The following is a 23,554-nucleotide window of genomic DNA, read 5'->3' on the forward strand; positions in this document are numbered from 1 at the left end:
CATTGGAATAAAAATAAACTCGACAACCCCTAACCCTGCAGGTGTCTCTTGCTCTTCTTGTGGTGCACTTGGTGGTAACTAAAAGTGGTTCACCTGTATGGCATAGGTGCCACGTTGACCCATAGGTCCATCCCCGGGTGGTGCTTGGCCGCAAACGAACTGCGGTCCATTGTGGGTGGCCACAAACATTGCGGTCCATATGGTGTATCGATCCCGGCAGCAAACAGCGAAAGTGCAGGCCCACAACTGCGCAGCCAGCACCTCTCTCTCCTCTCTCTCTACCCCAAAGCCAGATCCTCGGAGGTGGGAGACAAAAGAAGAAACAAGTGAGTAAGGTGGTAAGGGCGCAAAAATGCACGCAATGTAAGGTGATGCACACTGGGGGCACATGGGAACCAGGTGAGACAGGTACGTTCCTATCGTACGCCCCCCCCCACCAGGTAACCTACATGGCCCCTCCCTTACCCCTTACTGCATCCACACAACACAACACTACCCATAAACATCTACTTTACAAATCAACAAACATCCCTACTGTCTTCCCCGTTCCTCCCATATACCAAATTCGTCTTCTCTCCCTCCTAACCAATCAAATTTGCCATTTTCAACTCTCCTCAAAATTTGCCATCTCCAACTCAACATCAAAATTTGCCATTACCAATTCATCATCAGTCCCTCCTAGGGAGGGAGAGATGGAATCACCCCAATGTCTCATCCACGTCGTGATGCGTCTCACAAATCCACACAGCGATTCATCTCCTGCAACAGAACAAAGAAAACACAGGTGTGGAGTCATCATCATCACCTCAGGTAAGTGGCTGCGTATGGTGCGACAGGTTCTTCAATCCTAACTATTTCCTAAATGACTTTAACAACTTTACACTACCCGGGGTCTTTCTCCGGCCAAACCATTGGCCCTCTTACACTATGGGTTCTAAAAACCAATTCCCATTGGCCAAACTGTGGTGCTCTTCAATTTGGGGTCTCACTCCCCCGATTCATCTCCCGGTGCCCTCGCACAATTTCTGGGCTGCGGCGTGTCCCTCTCCCAGTGGGTCTACCCACCTGCACACCTCCACCACTGCAGTTGCCTCCGAGCTTACCTGCTCCTTACCCTAACCTAACTACCTGGGGAAGGCCCTCTGGCTCTCTCCCCACTCGGTGCCCTCTCTGGCACTGGGCTACCCGGGTCCATCCTCCGGATCCTCGGGCCCCATCCACAACTCTACCGGCTCCCAGAGCCCACCTGCGGCCTCACCTGGCCGACATCCTCACAGTGGTGGAGTGCTCAACCAACTACACACACTAACAGGCTACACGCCCAGCCATTTCCACAACACTAATGCACCCATCCACAACACCATTCTGCAACCGCACCACAGATGCCAATATCCAACCACAATTTACCTGTACCCTCTACCTAACACTTACACTACCCGCCCCGGGTACTCGTGAAAGGGGTCCACTCTTCCCCCATCCACACCTTCGCACCATGCACACCACTCCGTACCACTTACTCCAACTCTCTCCACACACCTGTACTTGCACACCTGTGCTCTCACACCTGGTGCCACCTGCACCCTTCTCTCCCCAAGCGCATTCGCGCTGATCCACAACACTCACTACTCATACACTGCTCCACACACCTGTCCAGTTGCACACCTGTGCAATCACACCTGTTCAATTCTCACACACACAGCATCATCTCAGCTAACTACTCCCTTCTGAAACTTGCGCTTCCCAGTCGTCCCTTTAAACTATTGCGCTCCCTCGTCATTATCATCCATACTAAACTACCTGCGTCCCCACTACAGGTATCAGTCACTAACTAAACTTAACGTTACCTACTGTCATCTTCTAGGACCCTATTGATATAACCTAACCCACCCGGGCTAGTTTTCACTGCCATACACCCCATAAGCTATTGCTCCTTTGCCCCCACATGGGAAGGGTGGCAGGGATGCCATCCCACCACATCGGGGGTCTCTCACTACCAATTTTGCACATCAAATTTCAACAAATCAAAAATTTGCCAATCACTACCCATCATCTGCCAATCACTACTGCCAATCCCTTTGCCAATCATCAAATTTTGTTTTTCTCCAATTTTGGGTCCAAAACACTAACCTCATCACCCAGTCGACTCACTAATACCTCTCGGTGCGCCAATCCCTGTCCAAAGCCCGGCTTCGTAAAGCCAAGCAATGGATGCTGGTTGTTTTGTGCCAGCGGCTGGATGCGTCCGGCACTCGGTGCAGGGACGGGGGCTTACCCGTGCCGAGATCCCACACACCACCTCGGCGTGGAGCCATCCAATGTCCCGATCTCGACCTGCCGGCACGTCTCAACAAAACGCGGTCGCCATAACGACCCTTCCTATCGGGCTGCCAGCTCCGCCTAGTGGAGCCTGGACGCGGCCGTTCAAAGCGAGGCCCGGCACGCACCGAGGGCCTGCTTCGGCTAAAAGTCGTTCTAAACTCTACCCCGTCTAACGTCGATGCTTCACCTGCATGCTTACATCCCGCAGCCCGTTCCTTGCTCACACATCCAGCCGTGCCCATGCTCCTCGTACCGTTCCTTACACACCCAGGTACACCCATTCCACTCACAGCCTTGGTCACACACCTGACCACCGAACACTTTGGCACACATTCGTTGGTCGCACACCTCACCAATACACCTTCGCGCCCCCTCCTCGGTCACCTCCTCTGTGACAATCACAGGTGTGCCCTCATTCGCACACCCAACCACGTGCCTCACCACCAACTCCAGCGTGCATTCCCACTCACGCTCTACCATTCCAGGTGTGCATCCTTCCATCCCAGGTGTACATCCTCGCTCACCTGTCACAACTAACTCACGCTCCATGTCACTCTCACTACTTTCACCTCCACTCGTGACAACGCACTCACCCTTACTCTTGACAGCACACTCTTTCCCCATGCACCTGTCCGTCACACACCTTTCTCGCGCACACTCTCCCGTTACACCCTCTGTAACACTCACCACAGGTGGACACTCTTCCTTACTTCTGACAGCGCACTCTTTCCTCATGCACCTGTCCGTCACACACCTTTCTCGCGCACACTCTCCCGTTACACCCTCTGTAACACTCACCACCCCGCGCTTCCACGTGCTCCCTCGCACACGCGCTACGACCGACTCACTCTCGCCAGCACACTCACTCCTTGGCACGCACTTTTTCCTCACACACCCCCGAGTCGGACTTTCTTGCACACCTCCATTTTCGCACACCAGACCTGTCGCACACTTCACCAACGGCCTCTCACGAACACCCGGGTCTATCTCGACCCCCAAGCCTCTTAAATCACCTGGCGCATCATACGCACGACCATATTGGTCACCACTTACACCGGGTCCTCTTCCTCTTCGCTTCTCCTCCATCACCTGCGAATCCCTCATCCGGTTAATGAGCACATCATCACGATCCAAACACAGACTTTGGACCAATTCTTTTATCTCCTCTTTTATCTCTTTCTTATCCCCTCTCCGTCGCTTCTTAATTTCGCTCATCCCTTCTTCCACTTCTTCTAATTTGTGCTTCACCTCTTTTATTCCCCGGTACGTCTCCTCAAGCTCGTCCTCCAAGGCTACCTTGACCGTTTCCATGTGCGTCCTCACCTGCCGGTCCTTCGTCTCCATTACCTCTACCACCTCGTCCAACCTCGTTGTCAGTCCCTCACGTACCATCTGACATTCCCTCTTTGTCGCTATCAAGTCGTTTTTTATGTCGTTTTGTGTCGCTTTTAACCCTCCTAATACCGCAGTGTTCCTTTGAACCTGCTCCACTAACTCCGTTTGTCCCACCGTCAGCTGCTCCACCTCCTGCGTCAGGTCCTCTATGCCCCCTTGTAACTTTACAGTCCCCTTTCTCACCTCCTTCTCCATGTGCTCCTTACAGTGCCTCACCTCCTCGCGCACTCCTCCGACCTCCTCACTCACTCCTCTTCTGATCTCCTCTCCCATCACTTGCATCTCCTGCCCAGATGCCACCCTCATCTGCTCCATTTCCTCCCTGTGAGCATCCAGTTTGGTTTCTACCCCCATTCTGACCCCCTCTATCTGCTGCCCCATTTGGTTAACTTCCCTTTCCGCTTGGTCCCTCATGTCCCTCAATTTGCCTTCCATACTGTTTTCTAACCCCTCTAACCCTTTTTTCATCCCTTCCATTTGATTCTCTTGAGCGGCCATTCTGTTTTCTACCCCCGTTAACCCATGTTTCACCTCTTTTATCCCGTTGTCTAACCCCTCAAAATTATTGTCTAACTTCCCAATTTTCTTGTCTAACTCCTCAAAATTATTGTCTAACTTCCCAATTTTCTTGTCTAACTCCTCAAAATTATTGTCTAACTTCTCACTGGTACCCCTCGCTTCGTCCCTCATTACCCCCATTTGGTTTTCCAATCGCTCACTATTCTTTTCCATAAGGGCCGTCATTTGTATACAAAACGAGTTCCAATCCATCGGGGGCGCTGCCACGGTCGCCGGCGCGGTGACCAGCGAGGCGCCATTTTGCGTGCTTGCTACCCTCGCTGTTTCGCTCTCCTCACGTGTCTCAATTTGGTCCTGGACCGACCCTGCTTCACTCTCCCCTACCGGACCCCAGCTGTCTTGATCCGCCATAGCGCGACTTTCAAAATTCGGGTTTTTATTTTTTTTTTGTAAAACACAATCAAATTTCGCTGTTATAATTTCGAGCGCGTAAACGCGCTCCGGGTCCAATCTCACTCCTCGACACCAATTGTTACAGACGTGGCTTGGATGTTATTTACCGAGCGGTTTTATGGTATGACTACGTCTGCACAAGTTACCCGATTGTGCCCGAACGTTGACTAATCGCGCTATGCTAGACCAATGAAGGAAAAAGAAGACACACGGCTGGAATTAATACGACACGACACCAGGGATACGGTTCTCAAAGGTTGTTATTACAATAATGCGGAAGGTTTAGATTACAGGGACAAGAGGGAAACATAGGAAGGTGGGCACTTAAACACAATCTTATATTATTCCCAACAGACGACAGATAAACGGGACAAGGCTCACTCACACGGGGTTTGATGCAAAGGACAGGCGGGTAGCGATCGCTCCAGGTGCACCTGGGCTCAGGGCAGGATCACGTACGGTCCAGTTTAAGAGATGCGGTGGAGGTATTGCAGCGCTCGAGGGGTGGCGACTTCTCTCTCCAGGCTGGGGGCGCATCTCACGTCACATCCGGCGCGGGGCCGCGTATATCCGGCGGGGAGTGACACGCCCTCGGCTCGTTAGCTCCGCCTCGTGGAATCGGCACGTTGCTTCTCATTGGGTGCGTGCGGGGGGTTTACCAGGCTCCGCCCTTGACGAGGAGCTGACAAGGAGCCCCTTCGTGGTAACCCCGTGGAGCGCATGGTCTATGGCGCTAATCGAGCCGGTGTGAGGACGCATCCTCCCCCGCTCCGCCGCCATCTCCTCTGTTGTTGTTGTAATTGTTGGGGAAGAAGATGGAAGGAGGTATGGGAAAGGTCCTAAACTCACTACTGATGCCATATAATCACATTCTGGTGCAACGAAGAGTCATAATTAATGGAAACGAGGCCTTAACTGACATAGATTAAGAATAACTAGGAAGATGTCCGAAAGTTGTCTACGTGTGGTGCGGTGGACCTGGGCACGACATTTAATGGGGGAATAAGGGGAAGGTCGGCTCTACTGATTGTTATTTACATGCAATGGGACTAGGGAATGGGGGATTGGGGAAAGTTGGGGAGTATTGGAGAAAATAGGGGAATATTTACAAGCGGATATGGAGGCCAAATTCCATATTTCCATATTCGCAACATTATTATATATATATTTATATATATATATATATATATATATATTATATATATATATATATATATATATATATATATATATATATATATATATATATATATATATATATATATATATATATATATATATATATATATATATATATATATATATATATATATATATATATATATATATATATATATATTATATATATATTTATATATATATATTATATTTATATATATATATATATATATATATATATATATATATATATATATATACAGTATATATATATATTGTTGCGAATATGGAATTTGGCCTCCATATCCGCTTGTAAATATTCCCCTATTTCCCCAATACTCCCCAACTATCCCCAATCCCCCATTCCCTAGTCCCATTGTCTGTAAACAACACTCTGTAGAACCGACCTCCCCTTTTTCCCCCATTAAATGTCGTGCCCAGGTCCACCGCATCTCACGTAGACAACTTTCGGACATCTTGCTAGTTATTCTTAGTCTATGTCAGTTAAGGACTCCTTTCCATTAATTCTGACTCTTCGTTGCACCAGAATGTGATTATATGGCACCAGTAGTGAGTTTAGGACCTTCCCATACCTCCTTCCATCTTCTTCCCCAAACAACAACAACAACAACAACTACAGCTACAACAACAACTACAACCACGGCGCGCGGGGGGAGTGTGCGTCCTCCCACCAGCTCGGTTAGCCGCCATGACCATGCGCTCCACGGGGTTACCACGAAGGGGCTCCCTGTCAGCCCCTCGTCAAGGGCGGAGCCGGTAACCCCCCCGCATGCACCCAATGAGAAGCAACGAGCCGATTCCATCTGGGGCGGAGCTAACGAGCCGAGGGCGTGTCACTCCCCGCCGGATATACGCAGCGACTTACCGGATGTGAGGTGAGATGCGCCCCGAGCTTGAGCCTTGAGAAGACAAGAGTGCCACCTCCGAGCGCTGAGAGACCTCCTGCATCTTTTGGGCCGCGCTATCCTGTCCCTGAGCACAAGGTGCACCTTGTGCTGGCCATCGAATACCCGCTTTCCTTGCCATCAATCCCCGTGTGAGTCAGCCTTTTGTCCCGTTTATCTGTCGTCTGTTGGGGTTAATATAAGTGTGTCTAAGTGCCTGTCTTTCTATGATGTCCCTCTTGTAGTTGTAATCTAACCTTCCGCCTTAATATAATCTCCTCCGGAGGTCTTGAGAACCGTATCCCTGGTGTCGTGTCATTTTAATCCCAGCCGTGTGTCTTTTCCTTCATTGATCTAGCGTAGCGCGATTAGTCAACGTTCGGGTATAATCGGGTAACTTGTGCAGACGTGGTCATACCAAACCGCTCGGTAAATAACATCTAAGCCGCGTCTGTAACAATTGGTGTCGAGGAGTGGAATTCGAACCCGGGACTAAATTTATTAGGCCCAAATTTGTAGTAGAATCAATTCGGAGCGCGTTTCCCGCGCGAAATTATAACGGCGAAATTTGATTTTGTTATACGGAAATAAAAACCCGAATTTTGAAAGTCGCGCTATGGCAGACCAAGACAGCTGGGGTCCGGTAGGGGAGAGTGAGGCAGGGTCGGTCCAGGACCAAATTGAGGGACGCGAGGAGAGCGAAGCAGTGAGGGCGGCAGGGTCGCAAAATAGCGTTGTCACGCACGAGGTGGCCACGGCGTCCACGCCCGCGACCGTGGCAGCGCCCCTGGTGGATCCGAACCTTTTTATGTTGCAAATGAGGGCCCTTATGGAACAAATGGGTGAGCGATTGGAGGGCCAAATGGGGGTAATGGGGAACCGGATGGATGCTCAGGGTGAGCGATTGGAGGGCCAAATGGGGGTAATGGGGAACCGGATGGATGCTCAGGGTGAGCGATTGGAGGGCCAAATGGGGGTAATGAGGGACGAAGCGAGGGGTACTGGTGAGGGATTAGACGAGAAATTTGGGAAATTAGACAATAGATTAGGGGAAATACAGGAGGGGTTAATGGGGGTAGAAAACAGAATGGCCGCTCAAGAGAATCAAATGGAAGGGATGCAAAAAGGGTTAGAGGGGTTAGAAAACACCATGGAAGGCAAATTGAGGGACATGAGGGACCAAGCGGAAAGGGAAGTTAACCAAATGGGGCAGCAGATAGAGGGGGTCAGAATGGGGGTAGAAGCCAAACTGGATGCTCACAGGGAGGAAATGGAGCAGATGAGGGTGGCATCTGGGCAGGAGATGCAAGTGATGGGAGAGGAGATCAGAAGAGGAGTGAGTGAGGAGGTCGGAGGACGTGCGCGAGGAGGTGAGGCACTGTAAGGAGCACATGGAGAAGGAGGTGAGAAAGGGGACTGTAAAGTTACAAGGGGGCATAGAGGACCTGACGCAGGAGGTGGAGCAGCTGACGGTGGGACAGACGGAGTTAGTGGAGCAGGTTCAAAGGAACACTGCGGTAATAGGAGGGTTAAAAGCGACACAGAAAGAACTAAAAGATGACTTGGTAGCGACGAAGAGGGAATGTCAGATGGTACGTGAGGGGACTGACAACGAGGCTGGACGAGGTGATAGAGGTAATGGAGACGAAGGACCGGCAGGTGAGGACGCACATGGAAACGGTCAAGGTAGCCTTGGAGGACGAGCTTGAGGAGACGTACCGGGGAATAAAAGAGGTGAAGCAGAAACTAGAAGAAGTGGAAGAAGGGATGAGCGAAATTAAGAAGCGACGGAGAGGGGATAACAAAGAGATAAAAGAGGAGATAAAAGAATTGGTCCAAAGTCTGTGTTTGGATCGTGATGATGTGCTCATTAAACGGATGAGGGATTCGCAGGTGATGGAGGAGAAGCGAAGAGGAAGAGGACCCGGTGTAAGTGGTGACCAATATGGTCGTGCGTATGATGCGCCAGGTGATTTAAGAAGCTTGGGGGTCGAGATGGACCCGGGTGTTCGTGAGAGGCCGTTGGTGAAGTGTGTGCGACGGGTCTGGTGTGCGAAAAAGGAGGTGTGCGAGAAAGTCCGACTCTGGGGTGTGTGAGGAAAAAGTGCGTGCCAAGGAGTGAGGGTGCTGGCGAGAGTGAGTCGGTCGTAGCGCGTGTGCGAGGGGGCACATGGAAGCGCGGTGTGGTAAGTGTTACAGAGGGTGTGACGGGAGAGTGTGCGCGAGAAAGGTGTGTGACGGACAGGTGCATGGGGAAAGAGTGCGCTGTCAAAGGCAAGGAAGAATGCACACCTGTGGTAAGTGTTACAGAGGGTGTGACGGGAGAGTGTGCGCGAGAAAGGTGTGTGACGGACAGGTGCATGGGGAAAGAGTGCGCTGTCAAAGGCAAGGAAGAATGCACACCTGTGGTAAGTGTTACAGAGGGTGTGACGGGAGAGTGTGCGCGAGAAAGGTGTGTGACGGACAGGTGCATGGGAAAGAGTGCGCTGTCAAAGGCAAGGAAGAATGCACACCTGTGGTGAGTGTTACAGAGGGTGTAACGGGAGAGTGTGCGCGAGAAAGGTGTGTGACGGACAGGTGCAGGAGGAAAGAGTGCGCTGTCGGGAGTAAGGGTGAGTGCGTTGTCAAGAATGGAGGTGAGAGTAGTGAGAGTGACAAGGAGAGTGAGTTGGTTGTGACAGGTGAGCGAGGATGTACACCTGGGATGGAAGGATGCACACCTGGAATGGTAGAGCGTGAGTGGGAATGCACGCTGGAGTTGGTGGTGAGGCACGTGGTTGGGTGTGTGAATGAGAGCACACCTGTGATTGTCACCGAGGAGGTGACCGAGGAGGGGGGCGCGAAGAGGTGTGTTGGTGAGGGTGTGCGACCAACGAATGTGTGCCAAAGTGTTCGGTGGTCAGGTGTGTGACCAAGTCTGTGAGTGGAATGAGAGTACCTGGGTGTGGAAGGAAAGGTACGAGGAGCATGGGAACGGCTGGATGTGTGAGCAAGGAACGGGCTGCGGGGTGTAAGAATCCAGGTGAAGCATCGACGGTAACCAGGTTAGAGGTATAGGTCGACTTTTAGCCGAAACGGGCCCTCGGTGCGTGCCGGGCCTCGCTTTGAACGGCCTCGTCCGGGCTCCACTAGGCGGAGCGGGCAGCTGGATAGGGAGGGTCGTCATGGCGACCACGTTTTGTTGAGACGTGCCGGCAGGTCGAGATCGGGACATTGGATGGCTCCACGCCGAGGTGGTGCGTGGGATCTCGGCCCGGGTAAGCCCCCGTCCCTGCCCCGAATGCCGGACGCATCCAGCCGCTGGCGCAGAACAACCCGCATTCATGGCTTGGCTTTACGAAGCCTGGCTTTGGACAGGAATTGGCGCACCGAGAGGCATTAGTGAGTAGACTGGGTGATGAGGTTAGTGTTTTGGACCCAAAATTAGAGAAAAACAAAATTTGATGATTGGCAGATGATGGGCAGTGATTGGCAAATTTTTGATTTGTTGAAATTTGATGTGCAAAATTGATAGTGAGAGACCCCCGATGTGGTGGGATGGCAAATCCACCATCCTTCCCATGTGGGGGCAAATGCGCTATAGTTTATGGGGTGTAAGGCAGTGAAAACTAGCCCGGGTGGGTTAGGTTATATTGATAGGGATCTAGAAGAGATTGACATTAGGTGACGATAAGTTTAGTTAGTGACTGATACCTGTAGTGGGGACGCAGGTAGATTAGTATGATGATAATGACGTGGGAGCGCAATAGTTTAAAGGGACGACTGGGAAGCGCAAGTTTCAGAGGGGAGTAGTTAGCTGAGATGATGCCGTGTGTGTGAGGATTGAACAGGTGAGGATTGAACAGGTGTGATCGAACAGGTGTGATTGCACAGGTGTGCAACTGGACAGGTGTGTGGAACAGTGTGTGAGTAATGAGTGTTGTGGATCAGCGCGAATGCGCTTGGGGAGAGAAGGGTGCAGGTGGCACCAGGTGTGAGAGCACAGGTGTGCAAGTACAGGTGTGTGGAGAGAGTTGGAGTAAGTGGTACGGAGTGGTGTGCATGGTGCGAAGGTGTGGATGGGGAAGAGTGGACCCCTTTCACGAGTACCCGGGGCGGGTAGTGTAAGTGTTAGGTAGAGGGTACAGGTAAATTGTGGAAGGATATTGGCATCTGTGGTGCGGTTGCAGAATGGTATTGTGGATGGGTGCATTAGTGTTGTGGAAATGGCTGGGCGTGTAGCCTGTTAGTGTGTGTAGTTGGTTGGGCACTCCACCACTGTGAGGATGTCGGCCAGGTGAGGCCGCAGGTGGGCTCTGGGAGCCGTTAGTGTCAGTGGGTGCCTGAGGATCCCGGGTGTGGATCGGGCAGCCCAGTGCCAGAGAGGGCACCGAGTGGGGAGAGCGCCAGAGGGGCCTTCCCCAGGTAGTTAGGTTAGGGTAAGGAGCAGGTAAGCTCGGAGGCAACTGCAGTGGTGGAGGTGTGCAGGTGGGTAGACCGGCTAGGAGAGTTACACGTCGCAGCCCCGAAATTGTGCGAGGGCACCGAGAGATGAATCGGGGGAGTGAGACCCCAAATTGAAAAGCACCACAGTTTGGCCAATGGGAATTGGTTTTTAGAACCCATAGTGTAAGAGGGCCAATGGTTTGGCAGGAGAAAGACCCCGGGTAATGTAAAGTTGTTAAAGTCATTTAGGAAATAGTTAGGATTGATGAACCTGTCGCACCATACGCAGCCACTTACCTGTGGTGATGATGACTCCACACCTGTGTTTTCTTTGTTCTGTGTGCAGGAAGTGAGAATTGCTGTTTGGATTTGTGAGACGCATCACGACGTGGATGAGACATTGGGGTGATTCCATCTCTCCCTCCTTAGGAGGGACTGATGATGAATTGGTGATGGCAAATTTTGATGTTCAGTTGGAGATGGCAAATTTTGATGAGAGTTGAAAATGGCAAATTTGATTGGTTAGGAGGGAGAGAAGACGAATTTGGTTTATGGGAGGAACGGGGAAGACAGTAGGGATGTTTGTTGATTTGTAAAGTAGATGTTTATGGGTAGTGTTGTGTTGTGTGGATACAGTAAGGGGTAAGGGAGGGGCCATGTAGGTTACCTAGTGGGGGGGGGGGGGGGGCGTACGGTAGGAACGCACCTGTCTCACCTGGTTCCCATGTGCCCCCAGTGTGCATTACCTTGCATTGCGTGCACTTTTGCGCCCTTACCACCTTACTCACTTGTCTTCTTCTTTTTGTCTCCCACCTCCGAGGATCTGGCTTTGGGGTAGAGAGAGAGGAGAGAGAGGTGCTGGCTACGCAGTTGTGGGCCTGCACTTTCGCTGCTTGCTGCTTGGATCGATACACCATATGGACCGCAATGTTTGTGGCCACCCACAATGGACCGCAGTTCTTATGCGGCCAAGCACCACCCGTGGATGGACCTATGGGTCAACGTGGCACCGATGCCATACAAGGTGAACCACTAACAGTTGGCCCCCTGACGGCCACAATAGAGAAATGGACGCGGTTGGCGCCTTTCTTTATTTTTGAAAGAAGTAAGAAGGCCAAGTGCACCACACGAAGGCAAGACCAGCGGCAGAACATCGGCCGGCTGCGACACCACACAATGATTCATAAACACTTTATTGGTGCACCGGATGGTGCTCACTGTGTGATGGGGTGGTGCTTGATGCTTGGAAAGGGTGCTCTGCACATTATTAAAGGCCGTAGGCCACAGAGCACTCGTGGGTTGGTGTATTGATGCTGGCATGCGTGCTCTCTCTATGCATAACATCTGCATGTGTTCCTTCAAAAAACAGGTCCTGGATCGTAGTGTAAATATCAGCGTAGTCTTGTGTAAATAATGCTCCCTACCGGCTGTATGTTTAGTTTGAGGATTCTTTCCGGATTCGGTTATCCTGTGGGTGTGTTTCTGTGAGGAGAAGGTGCAACGTCGCAGGGGGACATATTTACTCATTTGTGAATATCTGTATAACTGTCGCACTCAGGGTAGAGTTAATAGTAGAGGGAACTACATTGCGTGCCACACTAAAGTAGGTAAAAATTTATCGGGTCGGGACGCCCCGAGGGTAGAGAAGGGTGCAATGTTGCGAATATGGAATTTGGCCTCCATATCCGCTTGTAAATATTCCCCTATTTCCCCAATACTCCCCAACTATCCCCAATCCCCCATTCCCTAGTCCCATTGTCTGTAAACAACACTCTGTAGAACCGACCTTCCCCTTTTTCCCCCATTAAATGTCGTGCCCAGGTCCACCGCATCTCACGTAGACAACTTTCGGACATCTTGCTAGTTATTCTTAGTCTATGTCAGTTAAGGACTCCTTTCCATTAATTCTGACTCTTCGTTGCACCAGAATGTGATTATATGGCACCAGTAGTGAGTTTAGGACCTTCCCATACCTCCTTCCATCTTCTTCCCCAAACAACAACAACAACAACTACAGCTACAACAACAACTACAACCACGGCGCGCGGGGGGAGTGTGCGTCCTCCCACCAGCTCGGTTAGCCGCCATGACCATGCGCTCCACGGGGTTACCACGACGGGGCTCCCTGTCAGCCCCTCGTCAAGGGCGGAGCCGGTAACCCCCCCGCATGCACCCAATGAGAAGCAACGAGCCGATTCCATCTGGGGGGAGCTAACGAGCCGAGGGCGTGTCACTCCCCGCCGGATATACGCAGCGACTTACCGGATGTGAGGTGAGATGCGCCCCGAGCTTGAGCCTTGAGAAGACGAGAGAGCCACCTCCGAGCGCTGAGAGACCTCCTGCATCTTTTGGGCCGCGCTATCCTGTCCCTGAGCACAAGGTGCACCTTGTGCTGGCCATCGAATACCCGCTTTCCTTGCCATCAATCCCCGTGTGAGTCAGCCTTTTGTCCCGTTTATCTGTCGTCTGTTGGGGTTAATATAAGTGTGTCTAAGTGCCTGTCTTTCTATGATGTCCCTCTTGTAGTTGTAATCTAACCTTCCGCCTTAATATAATCTCCTCCGGAGGTCTTGAGAACCGTATCCCTGGTGTCGTGTCATTTTAATCCCAGCCGTGTGTCTTTTCCTTCATTGATCTAGCGTAGCGCGATTAGTCAACGTTCGGGTATAATCGGGTAACTTGTGCAGACGTGGTCATACCAAACCGCTCGGTAAATAACATCTAAGCCGCGTCTGTAACAATATATATATATATATATATATATATATATATATATATATATATATATATATACATACATACAGTATATATATATATATATATATATATATATATATATATATATATATATATATATATACATACAGTATATATATATATATAATATATATATATATATATATATATATATATATATATATATATATATATATATATATATACAGTATATATATATATATATATATATATATATTGTTACGGATCTCGGTTTCGGCACTCCCCTTACCGAGGGGGTTTTAATCCCCTCGCCTTTTAAGCTGGCCGTCCGAGTCCTGGAACTATCTCGCCACTCCCGGTCAGCGCTGAATAGGGTAGTAGGCCAATTATTCCTATGACCTAAGTACCAGCGCCTTCCGGTAAGCGAGGAAATGAGCCCCGCCCGAGCCGCGACTGTAATGGACACGCCGAGCGAAGCGAGCCACGACTCAGGCCGTTAACAAAAGACTAACCCGATTATAACACGTTTGGCCAAAATCGCGCCACCGGTACTCAATTGAAAGAAAAGACTAAAGCGATCGGGGAAGAATGAAACCAAAGGTAAGAAATAACAGGTATTTATTAACTCTATACAAAACCAAAACCAAAGAAGAAGAAACGAAAGTAATATACAGGACGAAGAAGAAGAAGATACACAGGGCAATCCTTAAACAGTCTTAATTATTCCCAGGACAATACAGACAGAACAAACTCACGTACACAAATGGGAATTGCAGGCAGGAATGGCTGGAAGGATGAGAGGGGCAGACGGTCCACAGAGCTGGCGGGCAGGGAGGTCCGGGGATCGCGGCACGCCGTTGGTGTCCCGCGTGCACACCCTCGCTCAGGTTCAGCGGCGAAAACCCGGTCGTCAGCGCTGGTTATTACTCAACTCAACTGCAGCTCGTCTCTCGCAGCTTATCTGAATTCTCTCTGAATTCTACTGCAGCACGTCTCTGACTCAATTCAACTGCAGCATGTCTCAGCTCAGCTGGTGTCTCTTGGTTCTTCCTCCTCGGTCATCTCCCTAAGCAGTCCCTCCTCTTGCCTTTTATCGGCCGTCGCTGGATCAAGCCGCCGGCTGCAAGGGCACGCCTACCGGGTCGCTCACCGCGGTGCTGGTTGGCTGGTTCGGGCTGGCTGACCACCTTTGATGACGAGTTAGTGCCACGCCCATGATCCGGTGGCTCCAACCCCCTTCTTCTCCGAGATGAGCACATGGCAATGGCGTCTTGTGGGGATGGAAAACCACTCGCACCGCTTTTGAAAAGAACGAAAGGGACCTATCTTGTTTGATTAATGCAACGTAGAGTCAACCTATTGGAAACACAGCCTTACCTGAAACACATAATAATGAAATAACTATGAAGAGGGCCTATGGTTCGCTACGTGTTGCAATGTGGACTAACTAGGGGACGACCTTTGACCTTTACAAGAAATGGAGGTATTTACAAAAATCATTATTTACAAAGGGGGTATATTTACAACACTTTACAAAGTGCAGGGTTCTCAAAACCCCAACAATATATATATATATATATACACACCACACACACACACACACACACACACACACACACACACACACACACACACACACACACATTCTTAATAATATAATTAATCCTTTTCTACAGGATCATTATGAACTATAGCATAGTATTGTTAAGATTCATCAAAGAACTGAACTATTTCTATCTCATTAACAATACATTAAAGTTGTTGTCATTACAATACATTTTATTCATTAAGAGGACAAGGGTCAGGTTTCAGTTGGGATGCCTGCGATAACTCACTTACTCCTGACTTTAGAAGTCTTTATACTTCTGCACCTATCTTGACCTTTTGTGCTCAAAATCAAGAGGCTTTTTCCTTATGGTCAAGTCTACCATTTGGTGAAGTTTCATGACGATCGGTTTAAAATTTGACTGTGGACGATTGACAGACAGACAAACAGACAGATAGACAGAATTACGCACAAGATCAACCAATATACTTGGAAAAAATCTTCGATTTTCACAAGTAATAAAAAACTTGGTAATGAACACACCAATGAAAGTGCTGGGGTATGTTCATTACCAATCAGCTCGTCACAGTCACAGTCGTAGTCGATGTACCGAGTCCCTCGTGTATCCTTTATTAACTCGGTGTAATATTGAATGAAGTCCATGTATTAATACATTTTCATGTATTCGTGTTTTTGGGGGATGATTTGTGTCTAAATATTTTTGTGCCCAGTGCCCAAAAAATGTTAAGCCGCTTCTGCGTGTCGGCACGTTTTGCACGGATATTTTATACTTTCCCAGTTAACTTGGACATGTATTGCTCAGTTTTTGATGCTGTTGTGCATTTTTGTTTTTCTTGTGTGTGAATTCATGCATACCAATGAAACTTGAAGATTTTTTTCTCACTTTTCTGTCCAAGCTTTTCCAGCTTCTTTAATATTACCAATTACCAATATTACCAAATTAATATTACCAATTGATGGACTACCAATCAATCAGATTTTCCAGTATGATGTGAACACGATCAGGTGGTGTTGGTGCATGTCTCACAATCGATCACTTCTGTTGTTTTTACCCCATCAGGTTTTGGTTGAAATGTGGTTGCATCACTCCTCTGCAGATGTCTACCAGAAAATTCTGTCCCCATTGTCGCTGGTATGCTTACATTTCCTTTTGTACTGCCCACCAGCAGTCACCTTTTCCTCCTGAATTACACTACTAATTTGGTGAGTCGAGTGAGTTCGGGAAGATCGCATGCTTCCATGAAACTACAGGCCAGGATCATTACCTCCACCACCAAAGGTGGATGGAGGTAATGTTTTCACCCCTGTCTGTGTGTCTGTCTGTCTGTCTGTGAACAATATATCTCAAAAAGTTGTGGACGGATTCGGACGAAATTTGGCAGAGATGTAGCGTATGTGACGAGGACGAAATGATTAGATTTTGGTGGAGATCCGGATTCGGATCCGGCTATTATAATTTTTTAAGTGATTCTTTACCATTGGGAGATTGGGCCAAAAACAACATATAGCAGGATATCTCAAAATGTTGTGGACGGATTTGGACGAAACTTGGTGGAGAGGTTGGGTGTGGGACAAGGACGATTCGATTCGATCTTGATGAAGATCTGAATATGGATTTGGATATGATAATATTTTTAATTTTTAAGTGATTCTTCACCATTGAGGGATCGGGCTAAAAGCAATATACAAGATGATATTTTAAAAAGTTATGGACGAGTTATGACTAAACTTGGTGGATGAGTTGGTTTGGTGACAAGAACAAGCTGATTAGATTTTGGTTCAGGTCCGAATCTAGATCCGACCGATCATTGGGTTACAAAACAAACTGTTCAGCCTGGCAGAGGTATGCGCTCTACTGAGTGCTGTTCTAGTTATTTATATATTCATTTCTTTTGCAGTAATATTGCTTGGAGCAGAATATACAGTCACGTGAAAAAGTAAGTACACCCCATGTAAAGTTTTGACTTTTTCAACATATTTCAACATACAGCTCTTTGATCTTCATTTCAACAATATTGATAGATAAAGGTGATATAATCGAACAAATATCATGAAACATTTACAGTTTGTAGTCCATTGTATAATTTAAATAAACATAAATGCAAATTTTGCATGTGGAAAAAGTAAGTACACCCCTACATTTATCACTACTTCAAATACCTAAAATTAGAATCAGGTGCACCAGCTCAGGTGCAAATGATTAGAACATCGTTAGAGAGGATCTTGGAGGAACCTGTCTTATTTAAACCTCAAACATTCAGTTTGGTTTGCTCTTTGTTTGTTGAAGTGTGTGGCGTCACCATGCCTAGATCAAAAGAGCTCTCTGAGGCCTTCAGAAAGAAGGTTATAGATGCCTACGAGTCTGGGAAGGGATTTAAAAAGATCTCGTTTTGAAATCAATCATTTTTTTGAAAATTTTGAATTTTGAAATCAATCAATTTTTGAAATCAATCAATCAATCAATTTTGAAATCAATCATTCGACTGGCTGGAAGATCATCTACAAGTGGAGAAGATTCCAAACAACTGCCAACTTGTACAGGCCAGGCCGCCCCAGGAAGTTCAGCCCGAGAGCAGACCGCAAGATGCTGAAAGAAGTCTCTAAGAACCCCAGAATGTCATCACGGGACCTACAGGTAGCTCTTGCCACTGTTGATGTCAAAGTGCACGAGTCTACCATTAGAAAGAGGCTGCACAAATTTGATCTATGTGGGAGGTGTGCCAGGAGGAAACCTTTGCTGTCCAGAAAGAACATCAGGGCAAGACTAAAGTTTGCCAATGAACACCTCGGCAAAGACCAGCACTTCTGGAACAATGTGCTCTGGACAGATGAGTCAAAGATAGAGCTATTTGTCCACAGTACTAGAAGACATGTTTGGCAAAAAACCAAAGACAGCATTTGACCACAAGAACCTGATACCAACTGTAAAGCATGGTGGTGGAAATATTGTCGCGTAACCGTGATTAACACCACAGAGTACGGATGACCGATTTGCGAGACTTTAACTCCCGAGGCGAACACTCAATGGCGGACTCACGTTCAACACCAACGCGCGAAATGGCGGGACGCAGCGAAGGCTCCGCAGCCTTATCTATTAAAATGAAACACCCAGGAAACTGCGTTCAAATATGTACAGAAAATAATATAAGGATTTATTATTAAAAGTAAAGCCAGTGAAAAAGCACGCGCCGGTAATACTAATAACTAAATCGGGACGTCCCCACACGACTGATATCAAACACAAACGAGGGAGATTAATACGAAAATAACAAGTCACGTCGTGTACAGTGTACGCGGATTCGGGCTTATCTGTCTTTGTCGTCCTTGTGGCTGCCGTCCAACACCGCTCCTTTCGGCCCGATCGCACACCTCGCTCCAAGTTCCACGGCCCTCTGCCTCCGCCTCCAAGCGCCACCAGGCCTCGTCGGTCCAACGCAGGGCTGCACGAAGCAACCAAAAACCAAGTGCCAACTGCCAACTGCTGAGTGCCGAGTGCCAACTGCCAACTGCTGAGTGCCGAGTGCCAACTGCCAACTGCAACGAGCTGTGGTCACGAACTGTAGAAAATGGCACGAACCGTCAACTGCCACGAGCTCTCACTTCTCTCAACTGCCACTCCGGTACCGAACTGGGACGCTCTACTCAACTGTTCAACGAACTGGGACGACTCGAGATCAGATCGCAACTCAACTCAACTGGCGAACTCAGAGAGACTCAACTCAACTCAACTGGCGAACTCAACTGGCGAACATGGCGTCCGACCGTCGCATATATCTCTCCCCGATGACGTCACATTCGCGCACTCCTCAGCCAATCATATGGTCCCAGCTCGCCGGTCACGCCCTCTACGGCATGCGACTCCTAACATCTCCCCCGTTACGCGACCCTGCGGTCCTGGCATAACACGTGCCGGCCCGGTTTGTAGGCCTTGGGAGGTGTACACGGTGGCGGCCAATTGTGGTGGTGTTTTTGGGCTGGTTTCCTGTCAATTTAATACGGAGTCCTTGTCAGGGAAAGGGGATTATTTAATGTTGCGCTAAGGACCTAACTAATGTTTATGTGGTTTGCAGTGCCATAAAGGACAAAGGTTTGATTACTAGGTGATACTCACAGGGGCGTTACCTTTAACCCCTCACTATTTAACACTCGAATCTCCAGGTAGATCCACACTCATACATCTTACCCCGACAACCGCCTAAACATCAAGAACTTATTACATGTAGAGTCCCTGTCACGACAGCCGAGTACCTACCTATTCAGATCTACCTAGCTCTAGATGTTGCATTACCAAATTCATAACACAGCCCCCCCCCTGGAACCGTAGCTCCTGCAAGGTTCACCGCAGGGCTACCATTCCAGCCTTAACACTTACTGTCACACACTTAATTAACCTACGAAATAAATCAGGAAGGGCTGTGGGAAGTGAGTCGGACTACCTACCTACACTTCCTTAACATGCTGAACCCCTTAACCATCATGCAAGTATGTACATCTTCTTCGTTGTTCCTGTGGAGGGAGGAACAACAACACACAACACTAACTTAACCACAAAACTTAACCATCTTTCCAAAACTCAAAACTCTAACCTTTGTACATACCCCGGTCTACAGACCGCGTCCCCCGGTGGATGCCACAAGACTCAACCTTACCTGCGGGGCCATCCCCAATGCATCCCACTAAATTTTCACGGGCCCTGTCCAGATGTTACAGGTGAGTGACACGGCTCGGTGGATTTCGCCCACATTCATGCAACACAGACCCCTTAACCACTCATTCTCATTCCATAGGTCATCAAGGCATTTCAAAAATCAACAAAGCACTTATTTCCAATACACCCCCTGCAGGACCATGGCATTGATGTCATTCACGTGTGTGTGCATTCCTCAACTAGGCAGCGGGGAGGTACCGCACAAAAGATGGTGGGGGCGCATCAGGCTGTGGTGCCCGCAGTCCCAAAAACAAGTCAACCGACTTACAAATTCATTGCCCCCCCCCCCCCTTTACCTCTTGGCCCCATGACAGCCCAACAGCCCCTTTCCGCCGTTACCTCGCCGGTGAGGGTCTCCACACACCCCAGGCTCCTTTGCCTCCTGCTTTCGCGCAGCAACACGGGTCACCGGGGGACTTCCTCACCCCGCGGCGCCCAACCAGACCCTCCACCGACGAGCTCCAATTTCCAGTTACCACCGGCTGCCAGGGGTAATTGCCGCAGAGGGGGGGCCCGCAGGCATCGCTCCTCAGAGCTTGCTCTGTACCTGCGGACACACACACCTTCCCCACCCACAAGACTCCAAAACACACTTCCTCCCCCGCTGCCATTCAATTCTCCACACAACTCAGCACAATTCAGTACAATTCATAGATGTTGTAAAAGGTGTTACAAGGCTTGCCATGGCCTGCTACATGTGAAATTCCCCCAGTTCACATTTAAACCATCACATCTTCCCAAAAGCACATTTCCAAAAGCACAATTATCACCCCTCATTATCTCCAATAATCATCACACACTCTCCAGGTTCCACTCTCACGACCACATCAAAACACATAACCACAATACAAAAACATACGCCACCCACAAGACACTGTGGCTCCCATTCCATCCCCTCACCGGCCATGTCATCACTCTCACCCGCCTCCCAACTCCAAATTACATGTCCCCAATTTCCCAAAGCAAATCCTGAAGCCTGGGACAGTACTCCTCAAAGCACTCACCTTAAGTGCAGGTAGTTGCAGGTTGGTCAGGTTCAAGAGTGCAATCCACCCATACAATTCCCAAAATTTCACATTGGGCCTACCAAATCCTTCCAAATTTCTCTTTTGTCCCCACTACACTGGCAGGTATGTGGATCCGCATCCAACGGTGATCATCACTACACAACTACCTGTGGCCACGACAGCTCTGCACCTCTACCGTGCAAGGGTCACCGGGACAAGGTGAGCAGTCAAAACGCCAACATGGCCCATGAGTGTCCATAAGGGTGCGACCCACCATCCATCCTTCGGCCCCCCTGCGAGGAACACAGCTGCAGCAGCCCCAGCTGGCCAATGTGGTGAGCACTTGCTGCCACAACACACACTACCGCACACACAACCTCGGCCCTGGGGGGCACGGTCGCAGTGCGTGGCATCCCTACAGCCACGTCCCCTGCACCTCCCCATCATCCCCCAGTCCGACTACAGAACTGCAGCCCCCCAGTGCTCACCCACACTTGACCACACCAAGGTCCAGTCAACAGCCATGCTCCACCAGGAGACCCACCCAGAAGACATGGTCCACACACCTCGGACACGCACAGCACCACGTTGACCCTCAGGCTACACAACTACATCCCCATCATCCCGCGTCCCAAATATCAGCACAGTTGCCCCCGCAACCAGTTGAAAGCTGTGTCTTGCTACCCTATTAATTTCATCACAGCCTCCAACACTTTGGTCTACACACCTGGATCAATAATGGCGTCACTGTACAGTGTCCACCATGGCATTTCAAAATCCACCCTTAAATTTCCATCTAACCCACAGATTACCCATGCCAAACATTTGTCACCTTTTACTAACCTCACCAAAGAAGGATGCTTTGCCATACACATGCCAGCCGAGCATGGCCCATATGCTCGGCTCGTTACACATCTCCCGATTCACATCCCCATGGCTCTCTTCCCAACCCGAGAGTCCATAAATCACAACGGAGCATCTGTGGAAGGTCGCTCACACCATCACGTTCCACAGATGCCCCAATGGTTGTCCGGCAGGCTATCTCCATCCCTGTCCATTCGGTTTGACCCGCGTCCATCGACCAACACGGCATGGCAGGTCATCACATGCCAGTTGTCCCAAAGTCCCTGGAGGAGAATGCCAGGCCGCATGCCCGGGTGGTCACCACATCAGTCCCAAGTTGGCCGTCCACAGTGCCACCACCAAAGCGCGACCCACAACACCTCCCCCTAGTGGTCCTCAATATTTGCCATCCCAGGCTTGAGAAACCACCTCGGACCTCCCTGGAGGTCTTAACCCCCACCAGGGTCCGGTGACCCTGCCGGCCCGAGCCACCAGCTCGGACGGCGCCCCGACGGACAAGGGACGCCACACTCCACCAGACCCCCCGTGGGACCCAGGTCGTACCTCGACACCCAAGGCTGGACCCCACGTCCAAATCTCGCCATCACAGCCCCCCAGCTGGCCGGCATACCCAAATTTTGAAAGGGGCAACTTTTGCCCGAGGCCATCACCCATGACCTCTCCATGTCCAAATCCCGCAGCCCGGGGACCAATCCCAACCATGGCTGCTCCAAATCAAGTTCCCATTGTAATTTTATTTTAAATTTTATTTTACAAATTTTCATTCCCACCGCCAAACCGCAGCTGCAGGGAACAACCTCTACCACCGGTTGTTCTGCCCCTCCCTGCAGTTGATCCAAATTCCCTACAGGGACCAAATCTCCTGAAGCTCTATCTCCCGATCCTCCAAGATCCAAATCCAGCCCGGAGCCAACACACTCCCCCAACTGGTTGTCCAATTTTGGAGCCTCTGTTTCCAAATAGCAGTGTACAGTGAGCGTCCCCTCGGTCATTCCAACCACCTCCTTGGACCAACTCACCTCTTCCCCCAGACTCCTTTGGGCCTGAACAAGCTCTACCTCCATGGGACTGTCACAGGTCTCCAGCCGCTGGATCAAATCATCCTCATCATTACAAATCATTCCTGGCCCCGCCAGGCTTTGATCAATATCCCCAATAAATACCTGGTCCGGCTCCATTGCACGGACCCCCAAAAACTCTACCCCCTCTTGCTCCGCACCACCGCCCTGGTGCTGCACAATTCCAAATTCATCCCCCGGTTGGGGTGTTGTGACATCCACACGGTCCCGATAGCCTTCCAGGTCCCCATTTGCTTTATCAATTCGAGCATTTGTGGCACCAATCTGACCCTCCAACTTTTCCCCCATTTGGACAGCCTGCGTCACGCCCTCCTCTATTTTTGACATTAATTCTTCCCGTTTCAATTCAATTTCCACCCCTATGGCTTTTTCCATCTCCCCCATTTGAGTTTCTACTTTACCCTCAAATTTCCCCAGTCTGTCCGTAATTTGGTTTT

The 23,554-nt window shown here is 49.6% G+C and overlaps 1 protein-coding gene across 1 annotated transcript in view; it reads left to right on the forward strand.

The window, feature by feature from the left end:
- Window positions 1-23,554, forward strand: part of LOC144888838 (sphingomyelin phosphodiesterase 4-like) — a 66,343-nt gene that overhangs the window by 15,931 nt on the left and 26,858 nt on the right. The window contains exon 6 of the mRNA XM_078768300.1: window positions 16,520-16,591. Within this exon, the coding sequence (XP_078624426.1) occupies window positions 16,520-16,591 (72 nt within the window). The remainder of the gene's footprint in view (window positions 1-16,519; window positions 16,592-23,554) is intronic.

Source organism: Myxine glutinosa, chromosome 14 (genome assembly GCF_964187855.1).
Source record: "Myxine glutinosa chromosome 14, kmMyxGlut1.1, whole genome shotgun sequence".
Classification (NCBI taxonomy): domain Eukaryota; kingdom Metazoa; phylum Chordata; class Myxini; order Myxiniformes; family Myxinidae; genus Myxine; species Myxine glutinosa.